Source organism: Trichophyton rubrum, assembly GCF_000151425.1.
Source record: "Trichophyton rubrum CBS 118892 genomic scaffold supercont2.3, whole genome shotgun sequence".
Taxonomy (NCBI): Eukaryota; Fungi; Ascomycota; class Eurotiomycetes; order Onygenales; family Arthrodermataceae; genus Trichophyton; species Trichophyton rubrum.
This window is the reverse complement of record NW_003456426.1, coordinates 751,848-773,229: the sequence shown is the minus strand read 5'-3', so window position 1 is coordinate 773,229 and position 21,382 is coordinate 751,848. Positions and strand designations below refer to the sequence as shown.

General features: G+C 46.8%; 7 protein-coding genes across 7 annotated transcripts; 2 read left to right on the top strand and 5 right to left on the bottom strand.

Annotated features, from left to right (window-relative positions):
• Positions 1–1,503: 1,503 nt before the first annotated feature.
• On the bottom strand, positions 1,504–2,630 carry TERG_03024 (uncharacterized protein; the record flags this gene model as incomplete). Its single annotated transcript, XM_003235923.1, has 2 exons — positions 1,504–2,153; positions 2,222–2,630. 2 exons carry the CDS (start codon positions 2,628–2,630, stop codon positions 1,504–1,506), a joined length of 1,059 nt encoding a protein of 352 aa, XP_003235971.1.
• A 3,737-nt stretch (positions 2,631–6,367) lies between these two features.
• TERG_11932 (uncharacterized protein) lies at positions 6,368–7,640 on the bottom strand. Its single transcript, XM_047750968.1, has one exon. The coding sequence runs from the start codon at positions 6,789–6,791 to the stop codon at positions 6,459–6,461; it is 333 nt and encodes a 110-aa protein (XP_047605808.1). The 5' UTR covers positions 6,792–7,640; the 3' UTR covers positions 6,368–6,458.
• Positions 7,641–7,957: 317 nt separating this feature from the next.
• TERG_11931 (ribosomal protein L33) lies at positions 7,958–8,210 on the top strand (the record flags this gene model as incomplete). The annotated part of the gene is made up of 2 exons (XM_047750967.1): positions 7,958–7,970; positions 8,050–8,210. The coding sequence occupies 2 exons, from the start codon at positions 7,958–7,960 to the stop codon at positions 8,208–8,210; spliced, it is 174 nt and encodes a 57-aa protein (XP_047605807.1).
• Positions 8,211–9,913: 1,703 nt separating this feature from the next.
• On the bottom strand, positions 9,914–10,930 carry TERG_03021 (uncharacterized protein; the record flags this gene model as incomplete). The annotated part of the gene is made up of 1 exon (XM_003235921.2): positions 9,914–10,930. One exon carries the CDS (start codon positions 10,928–10,930, stop codon positions 9,914–9,916), a length of 1,017 nt encoding a protein of 338 aa, XP_003235969.2.
• A 1,930-nt stretch (positions 10,931–12,860) lies between these two features.
• Positions 12,861–15,149, top strand: TERG_03020 (uncharacterized protein; the record flags this gene model as incomplete). The annotated part of the gene is made up of 1 exon (XM_047748009.1): positions 12,861–15,149. One exon carries the CDS (start codon positions 12,861–12,863, stop codon positions 15,147–15,149), a length of 2,289 nt encoding a protein of 762 aa, XP_047603982.1.
• Positions 15,150–15,560: 411 nt separating this feature from the next.
• On the bottom strand, positions 15,561–16,523 carry TERG_03019 (uncharacterized protein; the record flags this gene model as incomplete). The annotated part of the gene is made up of 2 exons (XM_003235919.2): positions 15,965–16,523; positions 15,561–15,901 (listed from the first exon to the last, which is right to left on the bottom strand). Exons 1-2 carry the CDS (start codon positions 16,221–16,223, stop codon positions 15,561–15,563), a joined length of 600 nt encoding a protein of 199 aa, XP_003235967.1. The 5' UTR covers positions 16,224–16,523.
• A 17-nt stretch (positions 16,524–16,540) lies between these two features.
• On the bottom strand, positions 16,541–20,674 carry TERG_03018 (uncharacterized protein). The gene has a single exon (XM_047748008.1). The coding sequence runs from the start codon at positions 20,352–20,354 to the stop codon at positions 18,993–18,995; it is 1,362 nt and encodes a 453-aa protein (XP_047603981.1). The 5' UTR covers positions 20,355–20,674; the 3' UTR covers positions 16,541–18,992.
• Between the last annotated feature and the right edge of the window lie 708 nt (positions 20,675–21,382).

The following is a 21,382-nucleotide window of genomic DNA, read 5'->3' as shown; positions in this document are numbered from 1 at the left end:
GTGGAAGAGGCTGACAAGCGTTCAGTCCGTCGCCTCAATGAATTGGTATTGCAGATAATCCCATCCGACTTTATCACTGGTGATGATTCGTTGGTAATACCCACACAAAATGACTATCTCCGACTTGCATTAGAGGTCTACTCCCGCTGTCCCCCACAAGACCCCATATCGGATGCGTTTGCGGGCGCTCCTGCATTTACCCTAGCAACATCAGTTCCAAAGATGATTCCTTTCCGGTTAACCACAGAGGAAGGTTCTCCCATGGATGCTGGGCAGGCATGTCATGTAGCATATTCTGTTAGCCAGGATCAGCGGTGGGTTACTGCGGCGTGGTGTGATAACCTAGGCTTGCGCCAGCTAACCCTTTCCTATTCACTACGACGAGACGTCTCTCATACGTGTAGACCTCTATCTGAAGTTCGAGAAGACATTTGGCAAGTGATGGTGGACATGACAGGAATGTCTCGCTGCCGTTGGCGTGTTGTTCTTGCAAAGGATGAGCCAATGGACACCGAGGAAATAACAGGTACAAATCCAGCTCTTGCCCTAAGACTGTTATCTATGAAAAGACCAAAAGCACTGACCGCTTGGTATAGCTTGGACAAATCTTGCGGCTCGCCACAACCAACATCACTCCGGTCTGGTGGATCTTATCCTACTCACCGTCAATACAGAACCAAACCTACGCTTGAAACTACCCCCTCCCCCACCTCAATTGAATACCCTCTACCAATCTGGCAATGCGTCAACTCCGGTTTCTACTCCAAAGCCCAGCATATCTTCTCCTGATCCATCAACCAGCGCCCCAACCCCACCTAATATATCTAATACACCGAATTTTTCATCCGAATCATCCCAACCTCAGGCCCAATCCTACCTTCAGGTTCATCCTACCCAGATATCGGTAGAAACGAATACTGAAACACTTCTAGTCGACAAGTCCGACGATTCCTGGGCCTTGGTTCTATCACAGCGCTTGAATAACTCCCACTCGTTCACCAATTACAAACCGGCTCTCGCAAATGGATATCTTATTCATCGTAGCGGCACCAGTGACTCTGACTGGAAAGCCTCTTTGATGGTTAATCTGATACACTTCCAAAGTCGAATTCCCCCCAGCATTGTCCTGAAGGATTTACTAAGTATATTTCGGGATATGTCTTCTCTGACTAGGACAAGAGGCCTTGTCTGTTCTTGGGGAAATAATAGCCTCCCCTGGCACATCTCTACAGCCATTAAAGGACAGGAGTTATTAGGATGTATATTATAGAGCGCTCAATGCCACTGTTAGTTACTGATACCCTTGAATGTTTACTTGGGGAATAATTCATGCCAATGCGATTGTAACTCAAGCAGTGGAAGTATTACCCTTTTCCTACCTTGGCTAGGACTCAGAAATTCTACCACATATGCATGCTCAAAATCCAGAACCTGCCATTCTATAGTAACACATTCACGCTCAAAACTGTGTATGGTAAAAGGTATTCCGAATATCTCCCACGGCTACACTTTTCCACCAAATATCTCCTGTAGAGAATGCTCCAGCATGTACTTAGTAAGGTCGTTGACTTTCGCATTCGCAGTTCTCATCGCTATCTCAGCCTCTTTTTCCCTCAGATCCAGAGTCTTACGAACGCGCTGTATCTCTTCAAGTTCTTCCCGAAACCGAGCTTCGATGATCTGTCGTCGGGATTCCAGCGACCACATAAACACACTCATCACCGCATGCACGCTGGAGAGCTGGAGCTCTCTGTTGTTATCACGAATTGCTCGCAGAAACAAAACCGCAGCCTGCGTGATATCTTCAAGCTTCTGAAGACTTACCCGCTTACGGTGAACGGCGATGTTCCGGATCTCATAACCAGAGTGAAGGATTGCCCTTATGTTTGGATATTCCTCGGCATTGAAGGCGTTAATAGGAATTTTGTGGATGACTTTGTTCAAGACCAAGGTCCATTTACTCAGCTCAATGGCTTCCGGACAGTCCCACATCTCCGTTGATATCAGCTCAGGAGCCCATTTAGACGCAAAGTCGAAGCATGCCTGTTCGAGGAGGGTCTGTATATTCGTGAGAACCAGATGTTGTATTTGGAAAGGGGCATGGGAGAGATTTGTCGAGGCATCATCTGAGAAAACTTGGCTTGCGACTTCATCTACAAAACAATTAGTACACACAACCTTTCATAAGCATCTGAGCGCGAGGCCATAGAGAAGCCTATACATTTAGAAGAAGAGTTCTCGAGGTCTTTATCCACCGCACTGTTATCTATAACGCCGCTACGATCGATTTTGTCCAGCTCTCTATTATCGCAACTTGGCTCTGTCGACTTTGAAAGATCCGGTATTTTAGCATTAGCTCCCGTTCTAGTTGTTTGTTGACGAAGCAATACTGCACTCGGCGGTTCATTGGCTATAGGTTCGGCGGCAAAAGCATCATCTGTTAATAGCGACTGTAAGATATTCACAATTTTGTCCTGACCTAGGTCCGTAATCAAATCAGCATCAGGGCATTTAAGAGACTCAATTCTCTTAATTATCGCCTTTTTCTTTCGGATCAACGCGCTTTCTCCAGCGAAGAGTGGCCGGTATGCCTGGAAAACCCGTTGTCTTTCATCACTTTGGACCTTCATACTTGTCGGGGGTAAAATTTGACCTCGGGAATCTGATTTGACAGTTTGCCTAATGGTGGAATGCTCTATGTCAGACAAATATTAGTTGAGAGAACCGGGTTGGAAATATGTGATATACACTCGGGTTTATGTCAACAGCTTCCATGCAGTAAACAAATTGTTTCTAGCACGGGTAGTGCCGTAAATAGACCCCCGTCCCTACAGTAACGCTTGCGTCTGGCAATGTGGCAAACGAAAGCTGAACAAGAGATAGCATGCATAAAAGCAGCTAGGAGGCCAATGGCTATGTAGTGAGGCAGTGCTCATGAAGAAGTATAGTAGTTTGGTATCTTTGAGTCGGGACACTATAGCCGTGTATATTCCAGATATACGGTCGGGGCTATGGGTGGAAGCGCCGCATTTTGTGGCAAAATGATGCCGTGCTAAGCTAAGGGGATTACTCCTGCCTGTACTAGGTAATATGCAGGAAGAGAAACCAAAGGAAAAAAATAGAAAAAGAAAAGAACCAAGTAATAGTAACTACGGGAAGGAGAAAAAGGAAAGGGAAAGGGGAAAAGAGGGGAGAAAGGATGCCGCAGCCAGAAATATTCAGTCATACTGACATCATGTCAGGCCATGGCTCCCCCGTGTTATTTTCATGAGAATAAGGCTAGATATGCCATCCCCACCGGAGGATGCTTCGTTATCGGCTGTTTGACCGGGTCAGCAACCGCAACAATATGCAAGTAGTGACCGTATTATGGAATCGAATATAGTCAATAGTCAATTTACCCCAGCCGGTAGGATTGATTATTCTCAACACACTGTATGGGGGAAGAGTTGATAAAAAGGCTTGAACCTTGGCATAGAGCCACGGACCGAATGTAGCGGGTTGCTTCGGAGCAGCGGCGTCATTCATACCTATGTAAGGTTGCCTTACTTCATGGTTGTGACTGTGACGAGCCTACCATACCTTCGGCGATGCCGGGGCTTAGCAAGAAGAAGCGGGAGACATCCGAAAGAGGATATGGGTATGCTAACAAGGATACCTGGGAGGGATTTTAATCACCCCGGGCACATTCCTGCTTACATGGAAATGAATAGCACATTCTAGACAACGATGACGGAGGAAAAAGAAAGATCAGTCAGCTAAATAGAAGTGGATATCAGGCCGTAGTGGAGGGCAGGATCCAGTCATGGTAGAGAAAGTCTGCGTGTATGCCGCTCGCTCATCACTCCAAAAGAGTTATTGGCCCGGGATAAATGTGGGAATGAGGAACGAGGAGAAATCTGAGTACTGCTGCCTGGAGTATAAACCACATGAGTATGCATGAATGTCACAGACCGGCGGCCAGCGCCAACCTGCGCGATTTCATTGGTGATTAGCGTGCAGGGAAAAGAAACAGGAAAAATGTGATGTGGGAAAGAGAAGGAGGATGAGAAACTTGGACTGAGGATAGTACGGCGTAGGTAGGCTATGCAATCTCCCCGATCTTTGAAGTTTTCCGGGGGTTTATTGCCACTGGCAAATGAAAATGAATGCATACTCCGGTCTGGACTGGTAGTCACTAAGACCAGAGCAATGCAAGGCAGAATTCTTAGGTCTAAACACCTTAGATGTCGAAGAGTGTCACCATAGGGGTCAACGCGGTAACAAGGCACCAAAGCATAGCCTGTCGTTAGTGCTATGGCACAAACGCTTTGCAATGTCTGCACCCCAAGTTGGAAGTCCCCTCCGTGACGTCAACAGAGAGAGTTTTTTATTCACTGCAAGGCTGATACGAAAACAAATATGAAGTTTTGGTAGGGAGAAGAGTCTAGCACGACTCCTCCAGAGCATATCCCCTACCCCCACGAGTGAGGAGGCCCAATTATGGCAGTCGCTTCTAAGTATCAAGGGTATTTTGCAGCGGCCCTCACTCTATAGGCCGTTATAGCAGAGCTGCTTTTCGTCTTATTGAGGAATGGTCCATTTGAACACGAGAAAAGTCTCCATTCCGGCTTGGAGATCATCGCTTGTGCTGGGAGTAACAGAGAGTTTGAGGCGCAAGCGCGGAAGTATACCCTCTAGAGCAGGTCACCCAACCCATCTCTGTGGCTCAAACCAGCCCCTTGAGCCCCCTTGGCCCTGACTGTCGTAGAATGGCTGTCGGTTGATGTCTTGTATGGCCAACGTTGCTCGTTGTCGTTTTTTGACAGCTCGACGTTGGGCGCTTAGGAAGAAAAAGCCATAAATAGAAGTTTGTTTTGTTTGCTTGTGTCATGTGACCTTGCAAAAATAGAAACGCCTTTTTTCAACGTCAAACATCGAAAAGCTGACGAGGAGCAAGCGAAAGACAACAGCCAACGTGAAGAAGAAGAAGCAAAGCGCGAGATGTTGGGAGGGAGGACAGGAGTGCTGCCCCTGACAGCCAACAAGCGAGGGCTCAGGCTTGGAAGAGAGAGACGCTAGCCGTTCGCGGCAAGCTTGAGGTTCATCTCAGCTGGGGTGGTCAGTCTGCTGGGAGGGCAGAGGCGGTGCAAGGAGGGAAAAGGGGGCCAGCACCAGCCTCGCTCGTTTGTTAGTCTGTGGCTCGAGTCAGACTAAGAACGCGAAACGCGGATTAACAACTCTGGCTCCCCGGGTGTGGCTTCGGCGCGAAAGATGCTCGGATACAGGTTAAGTTCTTTGCAACTTCGCATGAGTTTTCCTCCCCCTCAACTAGCTCTCACCAGCCTCATCCATCGCGAGATGTGGCTTTTGACGCTAAAAGAAAGGCAGACTGAGCATCCTTGAGCCTCAAGTGCTCGGGCGTGGGCGAAAGCGAGTTTGCAAAGTGTATCTGCAAGTGACTCAATGAGACGATTTGCGCTGCCTGGTCATCACCCCTCAAAAACTATGAGTGGTCATCTGAGCGAATAGAATGGTTGAACCCATCTTACTCAATAGCTAGCTCGAGGAGTGAATATTCAATATTTCGACAACTGTTATTGGGCAATGCTAGTCACCCCATGCACCAAGCAGTAAAAACAGACAAAGGCCAAGGTAATTTTCCTTGAGTTCTGCGTCATCCGGCAATCGACTCTCACACAAAACGAGAGACACCCCAGCGATGACCTTGATGCCGGCATCTTTGGTATTATTATCATCATTATCATTATTATTTTCATTCTCTATGTGAATGGCGCAACTGTTGAACTAGGCCGCGGTAAATAACCAGTTAGTTCACAGAGAGATATTTGGAGGCATAGTAACTTCCTTATTCCGCGAACAGCATGCTTTGGATGAGAGCATGATTGCATCGCTGGCCTTATCCAAAGGAAAAAAAAAAAAAAAAAAAAAGATACCCCCCGAGGAGTCGGTGGCGATAAGGTCAACCTCTGCGTGAACTTCGGGAAACTCTCATCGGCTCCTGCTTCAAGCCTAGTGTCAATGCAATGGAATGTTCCGCCTTGCATATCCCAGCTGGCTGCGCACACATCCTAGAGCGTGGAGGGTGTGAGGGTTTAGGCATCCACCTTTCACGCTTGGCTGATTCTCATTAGTAATAATAGGCACCAGCAAGACGGTTTTCTTCGATTGGCTAAGCCTCACTCCGCAGCATTACTATTGGGTGCAAGCTGCATCCTCCGATCTCGTAAAATAGGGTTGCCCAGCGCGGATACTGACAGGAGGCTTGGCTCGAAAGTCTAAGCAGGTCTGAGCTTTTTTAGCTGCTGCAATGAAGATATCTCCAACTAATTACTTGCTCATCAGCCCCCCCTCCCCCCGGAATATAAAAGGCCTGTCAAACCCCTCCGTGGAAGATATTTTCCGCATCAAACTACGACAACAACAGATACCCATTACTTGCCTACCTTAACAAGACTTCATTTGTACTTCATCAGCAAATCTCCAGTTAAACACCACTGACCCTCATCAACACGCACAATGCCTTCGACCACCTCCCCGTCTGGCCCCCCGGCCATCTTTAGCCACCGCCGTATGCCCATAAGCCAGGAATACCATGTCATGGACCGGTATGCCGGACACGCTTCCCGCTGCAGAATCTGTGCAAACCCAGTAGAGGCCATCACAAAGGGAAGGAACCTATGTGACCGTGGTATTCGACATGCACACAATTTCATTCTCTGCATTCGGAGCCATGAGGGTAAAGCATATGCCGCCGCCGACATCGAGTTCACACCGAAGGAGATAGACATCCCACCTCAGTTCAGCGTTATCAGTGACCTTCTTCGTGCGCTTGACCTAGGTCTCCTGGCCAAACTTCAGAAACCACAGCCAGTAGTCATCAACACTACCAACAACACCCGCAGCTCCCGAGATGACAACGTTCCATCCAGCCCCGCCTCCCCATCCGCCTCACTACCTGAGCGTTCAAGTAGCACGGTTGTGGTTGTGTCTTCCCGCAAGGGCAAAGAGTCATCTCGTGACGACCTTTCCTTTTCTCGTCGTGGAACTCTCTATCCTGACGAGACTCCTGGCCAGCTTGTCACTCGTACATACCACTCCACGTCTTCTAAGTCAGGAATCCGAGTCCCATCTACTTACCTGTCGTGAAGGGTTCTTCAGAGTAATCAGGCAGACAGATTTAAGGCTACCTTTGGTGGATCAATATACCACAACACATCCGGCCAAGCACCCAGTTATAACACCTCTCTTTGGGTCTCAGAGGGGCATTACACCCAGACAAGTTTCCTTCAGACTAGCGGACACCCACCCCCACGTTCCCACTGAACGGCGGTTAAAAAATATTTCTGGTGTCTAGCTTTTGGGACACCTCACGGTATTCTGCCGTGTCGAGCAGTTCCACATCTATTAGCACATCTGTGCCGGAATTAGGTGTCATTCATCTCGCCGCCCATTAGTGGCTGGCTTACTACCCGTTGCATTCCTATTTTCCTATTATACTTTAGGAAATGCCACCATAAGGGCAAAGATAAAATAGGAGAATCAGATTCTTTCTATTTTTTTGGGTTATCAGAGGACGTATAGTGTATGTATGATATCTATTCTAATACGATCAGGCCCATCATTTTTTATTTATTTTTTTTTTTTTTTCATGTAAATTTTTTCTTACCCCGAGCATCAGAGTATGTACGTACTAAAGCGATCAACTTTCGATACTTTTGATTAAATAAAAAAAAAAGGAAACCAGTATTCTTGCCTACTCCTAGAGGCATCCTGATGAGTACACTGATGAGCCGCATCTACATTATTGGCGAATAAGCGCCAAGCGCGAGAAATTTTACAAGCGCGGTAGTTGCCGCAAGGTCACATGATACTTCAATCTTTTTCCCTTCAACACTTCACAAATTGATGCTCGAGTCGACTGAACGACCAATTTAGCTGTTTCCTTCTACACATCATGGCTAAGAAAGGTTAGTTGTCTATTGATTTACCTGTATCCGCTCGTATCTTCATATTGATGCTTAATTGCTAATTTTTCTACGAGGACAGCTAAATCTCGAACGATCGCCGTCCGGCTTATCTCCATGGCAATGACCGGCTACTACAAGACCTTCACAAGACCAAGAGCGAGCCGTCCGCTCAGCATGCTGAAATACGACCCCGTGGTCAAGAAACAAGTGTTATTTTTGGAGGCGAAACGGCGGAAATAGAACACACGCAACTGAATATCCGAACCGTTGATAAGGCGACCCTGCACACAAAGTCGCTTTCAACCGAATTGATGGACTCTCGATTCCTTCCCCGTGGATAGTTATACTCTAGAGATTGAAGTCACAAATTTACTTCTCAATGATGTCATACGTGACAATTTGCTCTTCTGGGGTCATAGAGAGGGCAAAGGAAACCGGGCGTTACTGCGATTGATAATCTGTATATTATGGACATCTTTCTTCTTTTTGTGACTTTATTATTATTATTAGCATTAAAGGCATTGGGGATGCACTTAAATCAAGCCCATACTTGGCCTTCCCGGCTTTATTAACACTACTAACACCCCAACGGGGCCTTCGGCAACTAGAACTGCATGCATAGAAATTAAACCCAATAGTCATGAAGATACGCAAGGATAACTGAATAGGTGAAGCTGAAAATATTCTATGATTAACCGAGTATGCCTTCTAACAGGCATATCACAGGCCTTCTATATATGTGACTATTCTATAATGAAGTTCATGTAGATACTTACATTAACCACACACCACCTTTCAGTGAAAAGCATATTTCTGCCCGAATCTATTGCTGAATGTTTCTTCTACTCCATGATCAGTATTTCAAAATAGAGGCGACTAGAAGCATATCTTCTTACTCACCTTTACGTCTCTTCCTTCTGTGAACTCTCGATTGTGACATAAAGGTATCTACAGACTGATTGACCGTCCAGGTTGTGCTGTCTTGTTGACTCGTGATCACAGAAAGTGAAGGACTTGGTGTTGGCTGAGGATCGAAAAATCTAGATGAAATGCGAGACTGACGTCTAGGGGCCGTGGGTGCAATGGTTGACCTTTTCTTTTTGTTTCCTCCTGAAGGGGTATGGAATTGTGTTTTGCGCTGTGCTGGCACGGCAGCCGTTGGCTGTATTCCATTGAGGATTTCTTCGGACGAAGTGGATGTATCATCTTTCTCTTTCTTAATGCCGGCATTCTCAGAGCCATGAGGTGTGGTAATAGACAGACCACTACTGAGGGCGCGTGCCGGTTTATCAGACGTAGATCTGCCCTTTTGTCCTGTAAGGACTGCATTTTTGGCCCTTAAAGCAGCATTGTCAGCCTTGACCTCAGCATTCTCCTGTCTCAAGACAGTATTTTCTGCTTGGATAATTGTCCTCTCTGCCTCAATAGTAGCTTTGACTGCCCTGAGATCCGTAACTTCTTTCTCTCGTTCTTCTTTATCTGCCTGAACATTTGCATTCTCTTTCTCGAGAGTGTCCAATTGTGCCTTGGTATCTGCAACCTTTTGTTGTAAAGAGACATTTTCCTCGTTTTTAGTTATATTACACTGTTGTAGGGTAGCATTTTCCTGCTTTAGGGTTGCGTTTTCTCCACTAATAGCCATGCTGGTGAGCTTTAGGGCTGAAATTTCCTGCTTCAGTATTACATTCTCGTTTTGAATAGCTTGAAGTTGTTGTTGCACGTTCTCTTTCTCGCCTAATTGTGACGTTTGGTACTGCTTAAGCGCAAAAAGTGCTTGTTCATGGGCAATTGATACAACCTCGCATTTATTTTCGATATCTTTGACCCTCTGTTGATAGGAAACAACCTGAATTATCGTCAGTAACACAGGAAATGTCAAATTCCTCATGATCCAAACCATACCGTAGCCTGTAACTCTTCGCGTTTTGACATACTACCTGCCTTCAAAGGTTGTTAGCGTAATGTAGGAGCAGAAAAGTCATACATACCAAAGATAATTTGACAGCCTCTAGCTCTTCTTTGCCTTTTGCAGCTTCTGATTCAGCTTGCTGTTTTTCTCTGGTAAGTGTGTGTCTTTCTTGTTCGAACCTAGCACGCTCTTGATCTTTAGACATCAAGCTTGCCCTAGAAAGCTCCTCTCGTATCCTCTTCTCAACTTCCTTGGAATTTAGCTCGAGAACTAACTTTTCGGCCTCAGTTTTTCGAGCAAGGGCGTTTGCTTCTTCAATAGCTTGGTTCTTTTCAGCCAATAGCTGCTCTACTTCCTTGAGATGGGACTCTTTTGACTTTAAGAGGGATTTAAGTGCATCTCCTTCAGCAGTAAACTGATGAATGATCCCAGTGAGTTGAGCCTTATATTGACTAATGTTCTTTCCCAACCCTTTGGTGCTTTCGGTGAGATAGTTTAGATTGTCATGCATTTGATCCTTCTCCACGTTCAGTGAAACTTGTTCTTTTCGAATGGCTCGATACTCCTTGAGAAGCCTCTCTTGGTGATCTGCAATCCCAGCCATGAGGGCCCTGATCTTACCAAATTTAAGTTTCCACCGCTCAACAGACTGTTTCTGGGCAATTTTTTCCTTTTGGTGCTCTTTGCAGTGATGGTCTAACTCGTTTATCCGAGTAGTAAGCTGCTTGTTGTGATCATCTGCAGTACAGAGGCCTGCTTTTAGCTCATCTATCAATTTTGATGCCGCTACTTCAGCCTCTTCCCGCTTCTTCAATTTTTGTATCAGCAGGTTGAATAATTCATCTTCGGTAGCTTGCTGGGTATTTATAGAAACAGCTCTTTCTATATGGTTGAATAAGTTTAGTTGTGGGATATCTTGAGTAGGTTGCACGATTTTTGATGTTGGTTTGGCAGGCGTAGCCCTTTCCAATGAAGGGGAAACAGTCCTAGCCCTCTCTGGGGATTTGGTCTTTGCTCTGTCTACGGAATTGGTATCCACGACGATAACCATCTCATCCCGCGATGACGTATCTGGTGGCAAAGCCCTTTCATCATCCCCCTGGCTGGAATGAGAGTCAGCACGAGAACAGCCCAGCTGGCAAGTAGTAGTGCCATGTATTGATACCTTTGAGATAAACCTTTGTCCTCTTCACTGGTAGCCCGAGAAGACCTGGCTTGCGGATGCGAAGTAAAGGCCCTCCTTGGGAGTGTTGGCCTCGCAAAGTAGAATCCAGCATCCTGTCCGCTGGAGCTAGGTGGCCTAGCAACAAAGGAGATACGGCTGTCTTTGACAGCAGCAGCAGGCAACTCGACAGTACACTCCTTGAGTATCTTCTTCGAGGTAGGGGAGAGCCCGTCATCATGCATAGCAGCCTCAGCCATGATGCTGCTAGTTGGTATCTTGAAGACTTGAAGTCGACAGGAGGAGAAGAGAGAAGACGTTGCGAACTTTCCTTTTTGGTCATCGCAGGTCACGGGATGGTCCACTCGCCAACGAACCAACCTCCGACTTCATTTGATAAAACAAACGGATAACTACAGGCAAAACCAACTCCGTGACTCTATGCACCAGGGATAAATGGGTATAGGATAATGGTGTTGGAGGAACCGGGACGAACGCTTTTCGCAGAGTTGAGTGCTTCTTCATGACAAGATGAAGAATTATCAAACGAGCGATACCTACTCCGTACGGAATAAGCAACCCAGAGTAAGGGCAAAGGTAAGAGTATACGAGAAGAACTCTGGGAACATTGAATATTCAACGAGGGCAACCCTATTTCTGACAAAATCAATGATAGGGAACAAACATGGACTGGTGAACTTCGATGGAGACATTTTCCCCAGTAAATCGCCTCCAAGCCCGAAGGATTCAGTTGGATCCCGCATTGGGCGCTTGGTTAAAACAAACCAACCAGAAGCCAGCAAGAACGAGACAGTCTCCATTCGCTCGCAGCAGTGAAACGCCTTGTGGTTGGCCTGTCTTTAAATGACGGGGAAAACAACGATTCTCATTCGAACCAGCCAGTTCAACTTGTCAGAGTCTCATCGCGCCATCTTATCACAGCCCTGATAGAGCTTGAGAATGATCGAGGAAACACGGGAAGGCTGTGGCTGAGAGCTCGGCTATTGTCACCCGGCCAGCAATCTCTCTATGAAGTTGCAAAGGTCCCTGACCGTCCCTTGTTTAAATATAAGGCTGAAAGGTACTTTCAGCCCTGTTTGTTCCAGCTGAGTCTTTTTTTCTCGTGCTGGGTTAACTATATCCGCTGTCAGATTGTTTGCAGACAAAACAGTCGAGCCTGACAGTTTTGGCGCGGTTACAGCTCCTTTGTTTGTCTTAGGGTTGTTGTAACTAATTAAATACTACTTACTGCGATAGCCCTACACTCCTCTGTTGTCTCCTAGTCTTTATCTAATCTATGCCGAGAGTGTAGATACGTTTACGGAGTACGTTCCAGAGTTCGCCGGGAGCTCTGTGCAGATGGAGCCACGGCGAGATTCTGATTTTGATCAGATCTTTCTCCATCCAACTACGAGCAACCGCTATCGTGGAGGAGACTCAATTGCATTGCCGTCGCGGAATAATGCTGCATATCGCCGTTTATCATCCGCTGAAGAGCCATCTCTTCATTTATACGAAGCACATGGCTCCCCGAATCCCGCAACCCCTCCTGCTTATCGAGATGCAGCAGCCAGAGGGTTTGGATTAGGGATTGGCCAGCCCGGAAACGGACCAGTGAGTGGAATGGGAGAGGAATCAGACTTGGGCTACCATCCATCTCACCACTCGAGGAATTTCAGCGAGTCCTCGCTGCTAAGAGAGAGTGCAGACACTTCTCCAGACTTCTCGACAGCATACCATCGCCAATCACCTTCATTCAATTCATCTTTCCAGTCCTATGGCTCGGATTCCAACACGGTTCGCATAGTTGAGCCAGGAAATGGACAGGAATATGGTACGTTGGGCATCTGAAAGATCTACATGCGTAATTCTTCTAACAAACATCCTTTCCATAGACCGTCCCAAGCGTGTGAAATGTCCAACGCGAAGACGTGTTGTTCAGCGACGAAGCGCATGGCTATCGATTGCAATATTAGTCCTGGCGTTCTATTCAACGGCATTTTCCGCGATATACTTTGTTGTTGCTTGCATAAAACCGCATTATGGAAACAGGATCGGAGGCAAAGGAGGCCTGGCACCGTCTACAGCTACTTTGTTAAGTGCCTTGTTTGCGAAGACAATTGAGTTATCATTTGTTACCGTTTTCGTTGCTTTCCTCGGCCAAGTGCTCAGTCGAAAAGCCTTGGGCAAAAATGCTGGAGGAATCACAATTGCAGATATGTCGATGCGTACGTGGGTCATGCAGCCAGGAACCCTAATAACTCACTGGGAAAATGTTAAGCATTCGGCTCTTACCTTGCTAGGGGTCATTGCAATGACAACGACCTTTGTTGCCATGTTTTATACCACGGCCGCGGAGGCGCTTGTGTCCCCTAGACTCACGGCCGGTATTCCTGAGACGAGGGAACTTACGGGAGAAGTTAACACTAAATTCGCCAACTCCACCTATCTATTCAGCAACTGCCAAAGTCCGGTACCCCTGGCTGTCGATCCAGTGAATCGAGGCTCAACTTGCATGCAGATTGCATTTTCCGGCAGATCGTTTCATAACTACGAGCAGTACCTGGGGCGTTGGACTGATTTTAGTACTGGGCAGGGCTCAACGGACATGCTTCTACGCCCTCCGCCAAGTGGCACCTGGTACGACAACACAACCGTCAAAGGTAGCTGGATTGAGTCCTACAATATGACAGAACTCTCTATAAAATGGGGTCGGATGGTCGTCAATGTTACAGCAGCAATGCCCCACGCTGGTATATTTTCGGCAGCTAGACATCCCAAGAATAACATCCGCTTGCCAGAGGATCTTGGAGGGCAAGGAGAGTTCAATATTAAAGCTGCCGTTCCATCACCGATTGTCAACGTGATTTGTGCCGGCATGACGGAGGAAGAACTAGCTCCCATCATATATACCAAATGGCCTCATCCTAACTTTGAATTCAATGCATCTACCTGGCTTATGAATCAGACATCTGATATGCCTAATTACCCAGATTGGTTGAACGCTACTGTGGTCGATGACATCTTTGAATTTGGGGAGAAATTTGGCGATAGAGGCCAAAGACCACCTATATTTCCCAAGATTCCACTGGAATATAATACGATTATCAATGTTACGGGGCAATTCGAGACAAACTCAATCTACCTCCTAGGGACATCCCCTCCATCGATATATCCACCTCACTATTTATGCCAGATGAAGGGAGGGCTGACACCACAATGCCTAACAAAATATGAAGCGGCTTCCAGCGGCGGTGTTCTTTACTCCCAGTGTGGCAAGGCAGCGGACTCAATGACATACCAATCTGTTGCCCCAGATGCACCTCCAATTATGATTGATAAAGATTGGAAAAACGTTGCTGAGGAATGGGCCAGGTCTATTGCATTAAACACAGGTCTATCTGATGGCTATGGAAGCAACGCCCGGCTGTTATCGCAGCTAATACCCAACTCAGACATCAAGACAAACATTTCATCCTTGGATCCCCATCTCCCATCCGTTGCTGAAGCCCTGGCAGCAATGGCCAGCTCACTCCTATTACTTGGGACACAGGATGCTACATTCAACCATAGAAAAACTTTTGCCGATGCACGGATGGCTGGACTTCATGAGCCCATGTACGAACAGTTTCACGCTACAGTATGGGCGTCGGACTACGCCTCGGGAGCTAATTCGCCAGCATGGCAAAATGTTTTTTATGCCGTGCTAGCACTCGTCCTGGTCACAAATCTGATTTGCTCAGTGTACTTGTACTTAGCGTTTCGAGGCGTCCAGCTGACAGATTTCACCGAACCTCAAAATACTTTGGCCCTCGCTCTTAATAGTCCTCCTAGCATCCATGTCAGCGGAGCCTGTGGTGGCGGGCCGGAAGGCAAACAACTTACGCAGCGATGGATGATTTCCATGGACGAGAAGGAAGAACACTATTACATGACCAGCGCAGAAGAAGTGGAGGCAGAGGAGGCCAGACTTCGGCAGAGAGGGCCGTATGGTCATGGCTCGATTGATGATGATAATGTCGCTAATATAAAGAACGCGCTCAGTCCAAAGGTATCAGAGTATCGGAGGATTTCACGCGCGAGCAGTTCTATTTCATTACTAACATAAACTGTCACTGGTTTACTGCATGGCCCTACGGAGTTGTCTACATTGGAGGGGTATTTCTTTCATTTGATACATAAAATGAAAAATGTATATTGGCATTCTCATGATTTATATCTAGCTTGTTTGGAACCTCTGCTGTTTGAGTATGTTGCTTGTATATTTACAACGAAAAGTAGACCACACTATCATGATTAATAGTGTAGTCTTAATGATTAATAGTGTAGTCTTAATGATTAATAGTGTAGTCTTACATGCGGTGCGTATGAAGTGGTATCATTAAAAAAATATCTGACAGCAAATCCGTTGACAGGCAGCTAAACACCTTTACTCTAGACAATCCCCTAGAAGAAAAGCAAAACCAGGCTTCACATTGCGGCATAAATTTCTGATGAGTATGTTTTAATACCAGCTCCCTCATCTACTGCTCTTGGATGAAAGCAGCTTGGAGAAATTAAAATCTGATTTTCCACTGCGTCTTTTCTCTCCCTCAGCCACACGCGGGTATTGATCAGTTGGCTTAGCCAGGCGGTTTTGATAGTGAGACACTGGATTTTTGGGCTGCAGTGAGGACTTGGGTTGCCGTGATCCCACTGCCTTGGCTCCCGCGGGGGTCATTGGGTATTGACTGCGGCTTCTGAATGTCGGCGTCATCGGAGACTTGATAGATTCGGCGACCTTGCGAACTGAGTATCGCATTGTTTCCTTCATCGTCCATTGTCTCCGCTTTGCTTGGTAGAAGAGGATACCGGTGGTTACTATGAATGGTTAGATTGATGAATACATCAGGAAATCGATTTTATAGATGGTAGTAGACGTACTTCCAATTATAACAACGATTACCACCACGATGATGATTGCTATTAGGCCGCCTTTTGGTATCTTGATTGATCCACCCTCTGCTCCAGATGCACCCGTGGATCCGTCCGAACCAGCATCTCCAAGGCTTCCAGGAACAACTCCTTCATAATCTGTTGAATCAGGATGCGGTGCTGGAACAGCTCCTGCAAGTCCTGATACCAGCAGCGAAAATAATGACAGGGGCAGTATATTAAGACGGAAAAGGGGGGAGTTAGCCATTCTTGCGTTCACTGCTTCGTGAATCTTGTTTGTCACCGAGAAAATATAAGGATAGAACAGAAGCCAAGGCGCTACAGAGATATCAGGTAAGGACAGTATGTGGTAACACCCTTGCTCGATTTTCGTGTTGACTGTAGGAGTTAGCTGGTTATAACTCCAAAGGAATGTAGATGGTATAAAGATGGGCGAACCATCGTCTATATAGGAAGAAACCACAGCGTCGCCCCGCCGCCATAAATAACGTCTGATGCACAGAGCCGTAAAGCATCCTGTCTCCTCTTTCTTGCAGCAAGAGTGGCTCCTTGAGGGCCGGCGTCCCAGTGCTGCTATCGAATAGATGCAGCGGACGGCCCGGTTCCCAATTTAGAACTGCTGTTAAGCGCCCAGGAACATCAAGCATCAGTACTTGCAGCCAATCATAGCGCTGGGACGAGAGTTTCCATAGCCTTCATCCAACATATCACAGCTTGATCACACTTGATAGGCTTACGCCAAGTGTGATGTCAAGGTAGGCTCCATCCAGTCAATGCAAGGGCGGCAGAAAGAGTGTTGACCAAGGGAGGCCATGTAAATCCTGGTTTGCGCGAGGACGGCTGGGGTGGCCATGTCGAGTATTTTGCAGGCCGCCTACGCCGTCAGGCACAGGATTGGACATTCCATGAGGTATTCATGGATTTTCGGCCATGATTGTTGATTTTGCGCATGAATGTACCAAGAGTTGGGTAACTAAAGAAGCTACCGCGATCTCGGGTGTCTTATTCCTTGTCGATTCCATGTCGAGACTTGAAGGGTGCGCGACAGCAGAGAGAATGCTATCGACGATTGTGAAACTCTTCTCGTTTGACCAACTCTTGTAGTTAGCCAGTCAGTGAATAGTCTTTGTCTCCGTTTGAGAAAGTGACTAGTTGGCTTGTTGTTAAGCGGCCGAAGGGCTTGTTCTATTTTTGCTTACTTGAGTCTCGTTCTTTATGCATGGCCTTCATTTCACCATGATACTCGGTCGTCAATCATAGGTGAACGAAGGTGTTAAAGAATATTGGCATTAGACATAGTCCATAGGTAATCATGGCCCCAACCGTCCAAACGTCATATATACATCCAATGCAAAAACACAAGAGGGATAAAAATAGCGTAAATGATACACATATGCATGCATGCCCCTTTGCTCCAGCAATTAAACCACCAAATATCCAAAATCCAAACATATTAGTTGATATATCCAAAAATAAACTAATAATTCTCCGCCAAATCACCGAAATCAGGAATATCGTCACCACATTTGAACTCCGGTTCATATGCTTTGGCAGGTAATATACCTGCTGCCATTCCCTTCTTCCAACTCCACTGGGCAGCAGACTCGCTGTCCCAAGTCCAGTAAAACCAGCCCCAGCCTTTTTCAAAGGCGGATATCTGAGCTTCAGCATATAGCCTGAGCCATTTCTTGTAAGAATCTGAGTATTGTGATGGGTCTGCATTTGCCGCATCACAGGAACATTGTTTGCCACTGGGACAAGATGGTGTGAGGACAGGATTTCCGCCGATGGGGTTTTTGTCCATTGTGCCTGTCCAGCGAGATCCGACCCCAACACTGTTGATGTAGATTGTACAGTCCGTGTCGGCCTGGGACCATTCACCGCAGATAGTCGGACCGTAGCTATAACGTGTCAGAGATTGTGTGAAAAAGTCAGAAGTTGGGCATTATATATATTACTTACCCACTCCCTTTTGTACTGCTCTTTGTGATTAAATCAACCCAGCTATCGCAAACAAATTCAAGCTTCTTCTTGTGAGTCAGTTTGATCAGGTCGGCGTTGAAGATGGTGTACTGGTGTGTATCTATAATCAAGTCATGACCAGTGTTTTGCAATATACTCGACCATTTCGATAACTTCAAGAAGCCATCTCCAAAAACAATTTTCTGCTTCATTCCATTCCCGCCGACAATATTAGCGGCTTTGGTGGTCCAATCCAAAACAGGCTCGATGTCCAACTTCAACATCATCGGTTCGTTTGCGAGACCATATAGAGCAATGACATTCTTATACCGAGGCTGAGCAAAGAATTTAGATAGTTGGTCGTGTAGGTCGAGTGCTCTTTGGCCCCATTTAGCGCCATCATCACCATTGAGCCACTTTATCTCGCCCTGACGGCCTGAGTGGTTCCATCCATTCTGGCTCCCTGGAACACCGTGTAGGTCCAGGTTCACGCGTAAGCCGAATTTCCTGCAATACTCAATGGCTCGCAAGAGATATCGCCAGCCCATCTTAGCGAAGTAAGGGTCACCATCGTAGGTTGTCACTACCCAGTATCCGTACGGTATTCGAACATGATCAAATCCAGCATCACGAATCTCTTTGAACGACTGCTCATTTACGAATGTAGCGTAGTGTTTTTCTAACGTTGGTTTTCCCGCATTCCCCAGGCGTTTAGTAAGGGTATATTCGTCCACAACGTTATCTCGTGCAGAGTATCGCTGGAAAAAAGACGGGGTAATGAATGGTTCCATAGAAAGCCAGCCACCGAGATTCACACCTCGTATAGGCTGCTTACCGTAAGGAAACGGTTTATCCAAGGCTGGAACCTTCTCATTTGCTTGGGCAGAGTCGTCCCATGTTGTATTTAGGCCCATGATAGGTAAACCGCCAACGGTTTCATCAGTATATGTGACATTGAAATCGGCCGTGTCATACCATGAAAACGGATCTAGATGGGTCCCTTTGGCATCAGGCTATAACACGTATTAGTAATATTTTTGAATAGAGGGAAAGGTTAAACACATACCGGTATAGAATCAGGACTTATCCCATCAAGCTCACTGTGAGATGGACCAGTAGTTACAGGGCCATCAGGGTGCTTTCCGCCGCCGGCGTTCTTCTTCGACACTACAAGGGCGACGGCAATGATAATCGCAAGCAGAAGAAGACACACTCCGACCACAACGATGATCTTTTTCCTTTTGGACCAGTTCTGAAAACAACCGTTGCCAGCACTGCCCTCTTCTTCATAATCGTAGCCATCACTGAAGTAGTAGTCATCTCCTCCTCTTCCACCTCCGCCTCCGCCATGATACTTCTCAGTGCGGCGTCTTCCACCACCTCTGGTTCTTAATTCAGGACTTCTCCCTTCTTCCAAATAAGCGCCAGAAACAAGCCTTTTCTTTTCCTTTTCTCTGTCTTTCTCCCTCCTTTTCTTTCTTTGTATGTCTCCTGAGCTTTCCCAGCCTTTCTCCCTCTCCCTCTCGCTGTCCCCGGCAAACCCGCTTTCAAAAATGTATTTCTTCTTTTTCTTCTTCTTCTCTTTCTTTTGCTGCTTGATTTCCTCCTTTCGAGCCTTCTTTTTCATGTCCTCGTCTGCTTTGCGGTTTAACTGGTCGAGCTGCGCCAGCGCATCAGAGCTAAGTAGCACAGTCGCACTATTCGCAGAGTCGTTGCTGGTATGCTTCTCCCGTCGTCCATGCCGTCTCGTGTCTGTTTCATTATGTTTACGCTCCTGGTCTGTATCATAATCCCTTCTCCTTCGGTCTCTTAATCTTCTATCACCACCTTCGTCAGCGGTGCTATCCCTTCTAGGCCGATGTCTATTATGTCCTTCCCGATCCCGTTCACGATCCCGTTTCTTAGGAGAAGTGGCGGGTGACTCTTTCGCTTTATGCCCGGCTCTGGGACTAGGATAATGTGAATGCCTTTCTCGGTCCCGATCTCTTTCGCGCCTGTCAGTGCGAGGAGAGTGGTTTGCGTTCGGCGGCCGCGCAAAAATCGGCCTTGAGTCAACTATGTCCTCACTTTCAGTCGCACTATCCCACGCAACACGTTCATCGCGCGTTCGCACTCGATCTCTGTGCTGTCTATCTCTCGACGGCCGTTGTTCTCTCTTCCTACTCCTATGTCTCCTATCGTCAAATACATCATCTTCATCTGGTGTATGTACACCTTCATCCTCGGCGTGGACACCCCGATACCCACTTCTTCTCGTTTTGCTTTCTCCTGCTCTGCTTTCCCGTCGTTTTCTATACGCACGGTCATAGCCATCGGAATCGTCGCGGCCGTAGGTATAATCGTATTGAAGGTCATCGCTATGGTGGCGGCCTCGAGACCGGTGAGGTGGGTGCGGCGAATGGCGTGTGCCACTCATGGGAAGGCAGCACTTTTGAATAAGGCTGAAGACTAGATTTGATGAAGTTGCGTTCGTTGAATGGTAGAATATGCGGTCGTTACAATGAGAAACGTAGCACGTTAACGCTTAACGGGGGTAAGGGGATGTTGGATGATAGGAGATTGACATCAGATGGGACGGCCTAATGCATTGTCAGTATTCGCCGGTGTACCCGTGGATATCTGGGTGTCCATACCCTTGGACTGCCATGTATACATATGAACGGTCCGTCTGTCGGTGTTGTTTGTTTTTGTCCTGCAGGAAGACAGAAAAGTTTACGGTTCGGCGCTTGGCGCGTGTCCCTGGCGGCGCCGCGGCTAAAATACAGGTACCCGCGCGGATAAGCGCAGTCTATGTTTGATATGTTTCCAAGTGCTATCAAGTTTAACAACTCGGAGGGGGAGGGATTAATAGAACATTGACATGAAGTGAGGAGATATTATTCGTATTTTATCAGTCTCGCTAGCGCTATCGTTAGGTAAGGTATATGTGGCAGAGTAACTATGTAGACAAGTATGTGGGCAGTATCGAAAGAGCCAACAGCCATGTCCAGGATTGATTTATCAAGGGAAGAGGGAGCATAAAAAAGAACCACCAAGACAGTGTAGGAAGAGGAAATAACAAGCCCAGCTCTCAAATGCAACAAGCACAGCAAACGTAACGCATAGCATCGCCGATGAAAAAGAGGGAATCAAAAGAACTGGAGAAGACAGCGAAACAAACAATGCTCCCAAATTGAAATCGAGACAAAAGTCAAAAAAACATCCCGTGTAGATGGACAAATACATGAACGGACAGACTGGGTGGGTGGTTTTATTAGCTCCCGAACGGAGATAAGAGAGAGGAAATGGGAGATTCAAAATGAGGTATCAATGAACTAACGCTGGCGAAGCAAAGCGTGGCGAAGTAGGGCTGAAGGGGACGGGAAAAGGGCTAAAAGTGAAAAGAAAACGCCATCCAGCAGTCCGTCTATGATGAAGAAAGAACAAAAGGAGATACCAAGTGGG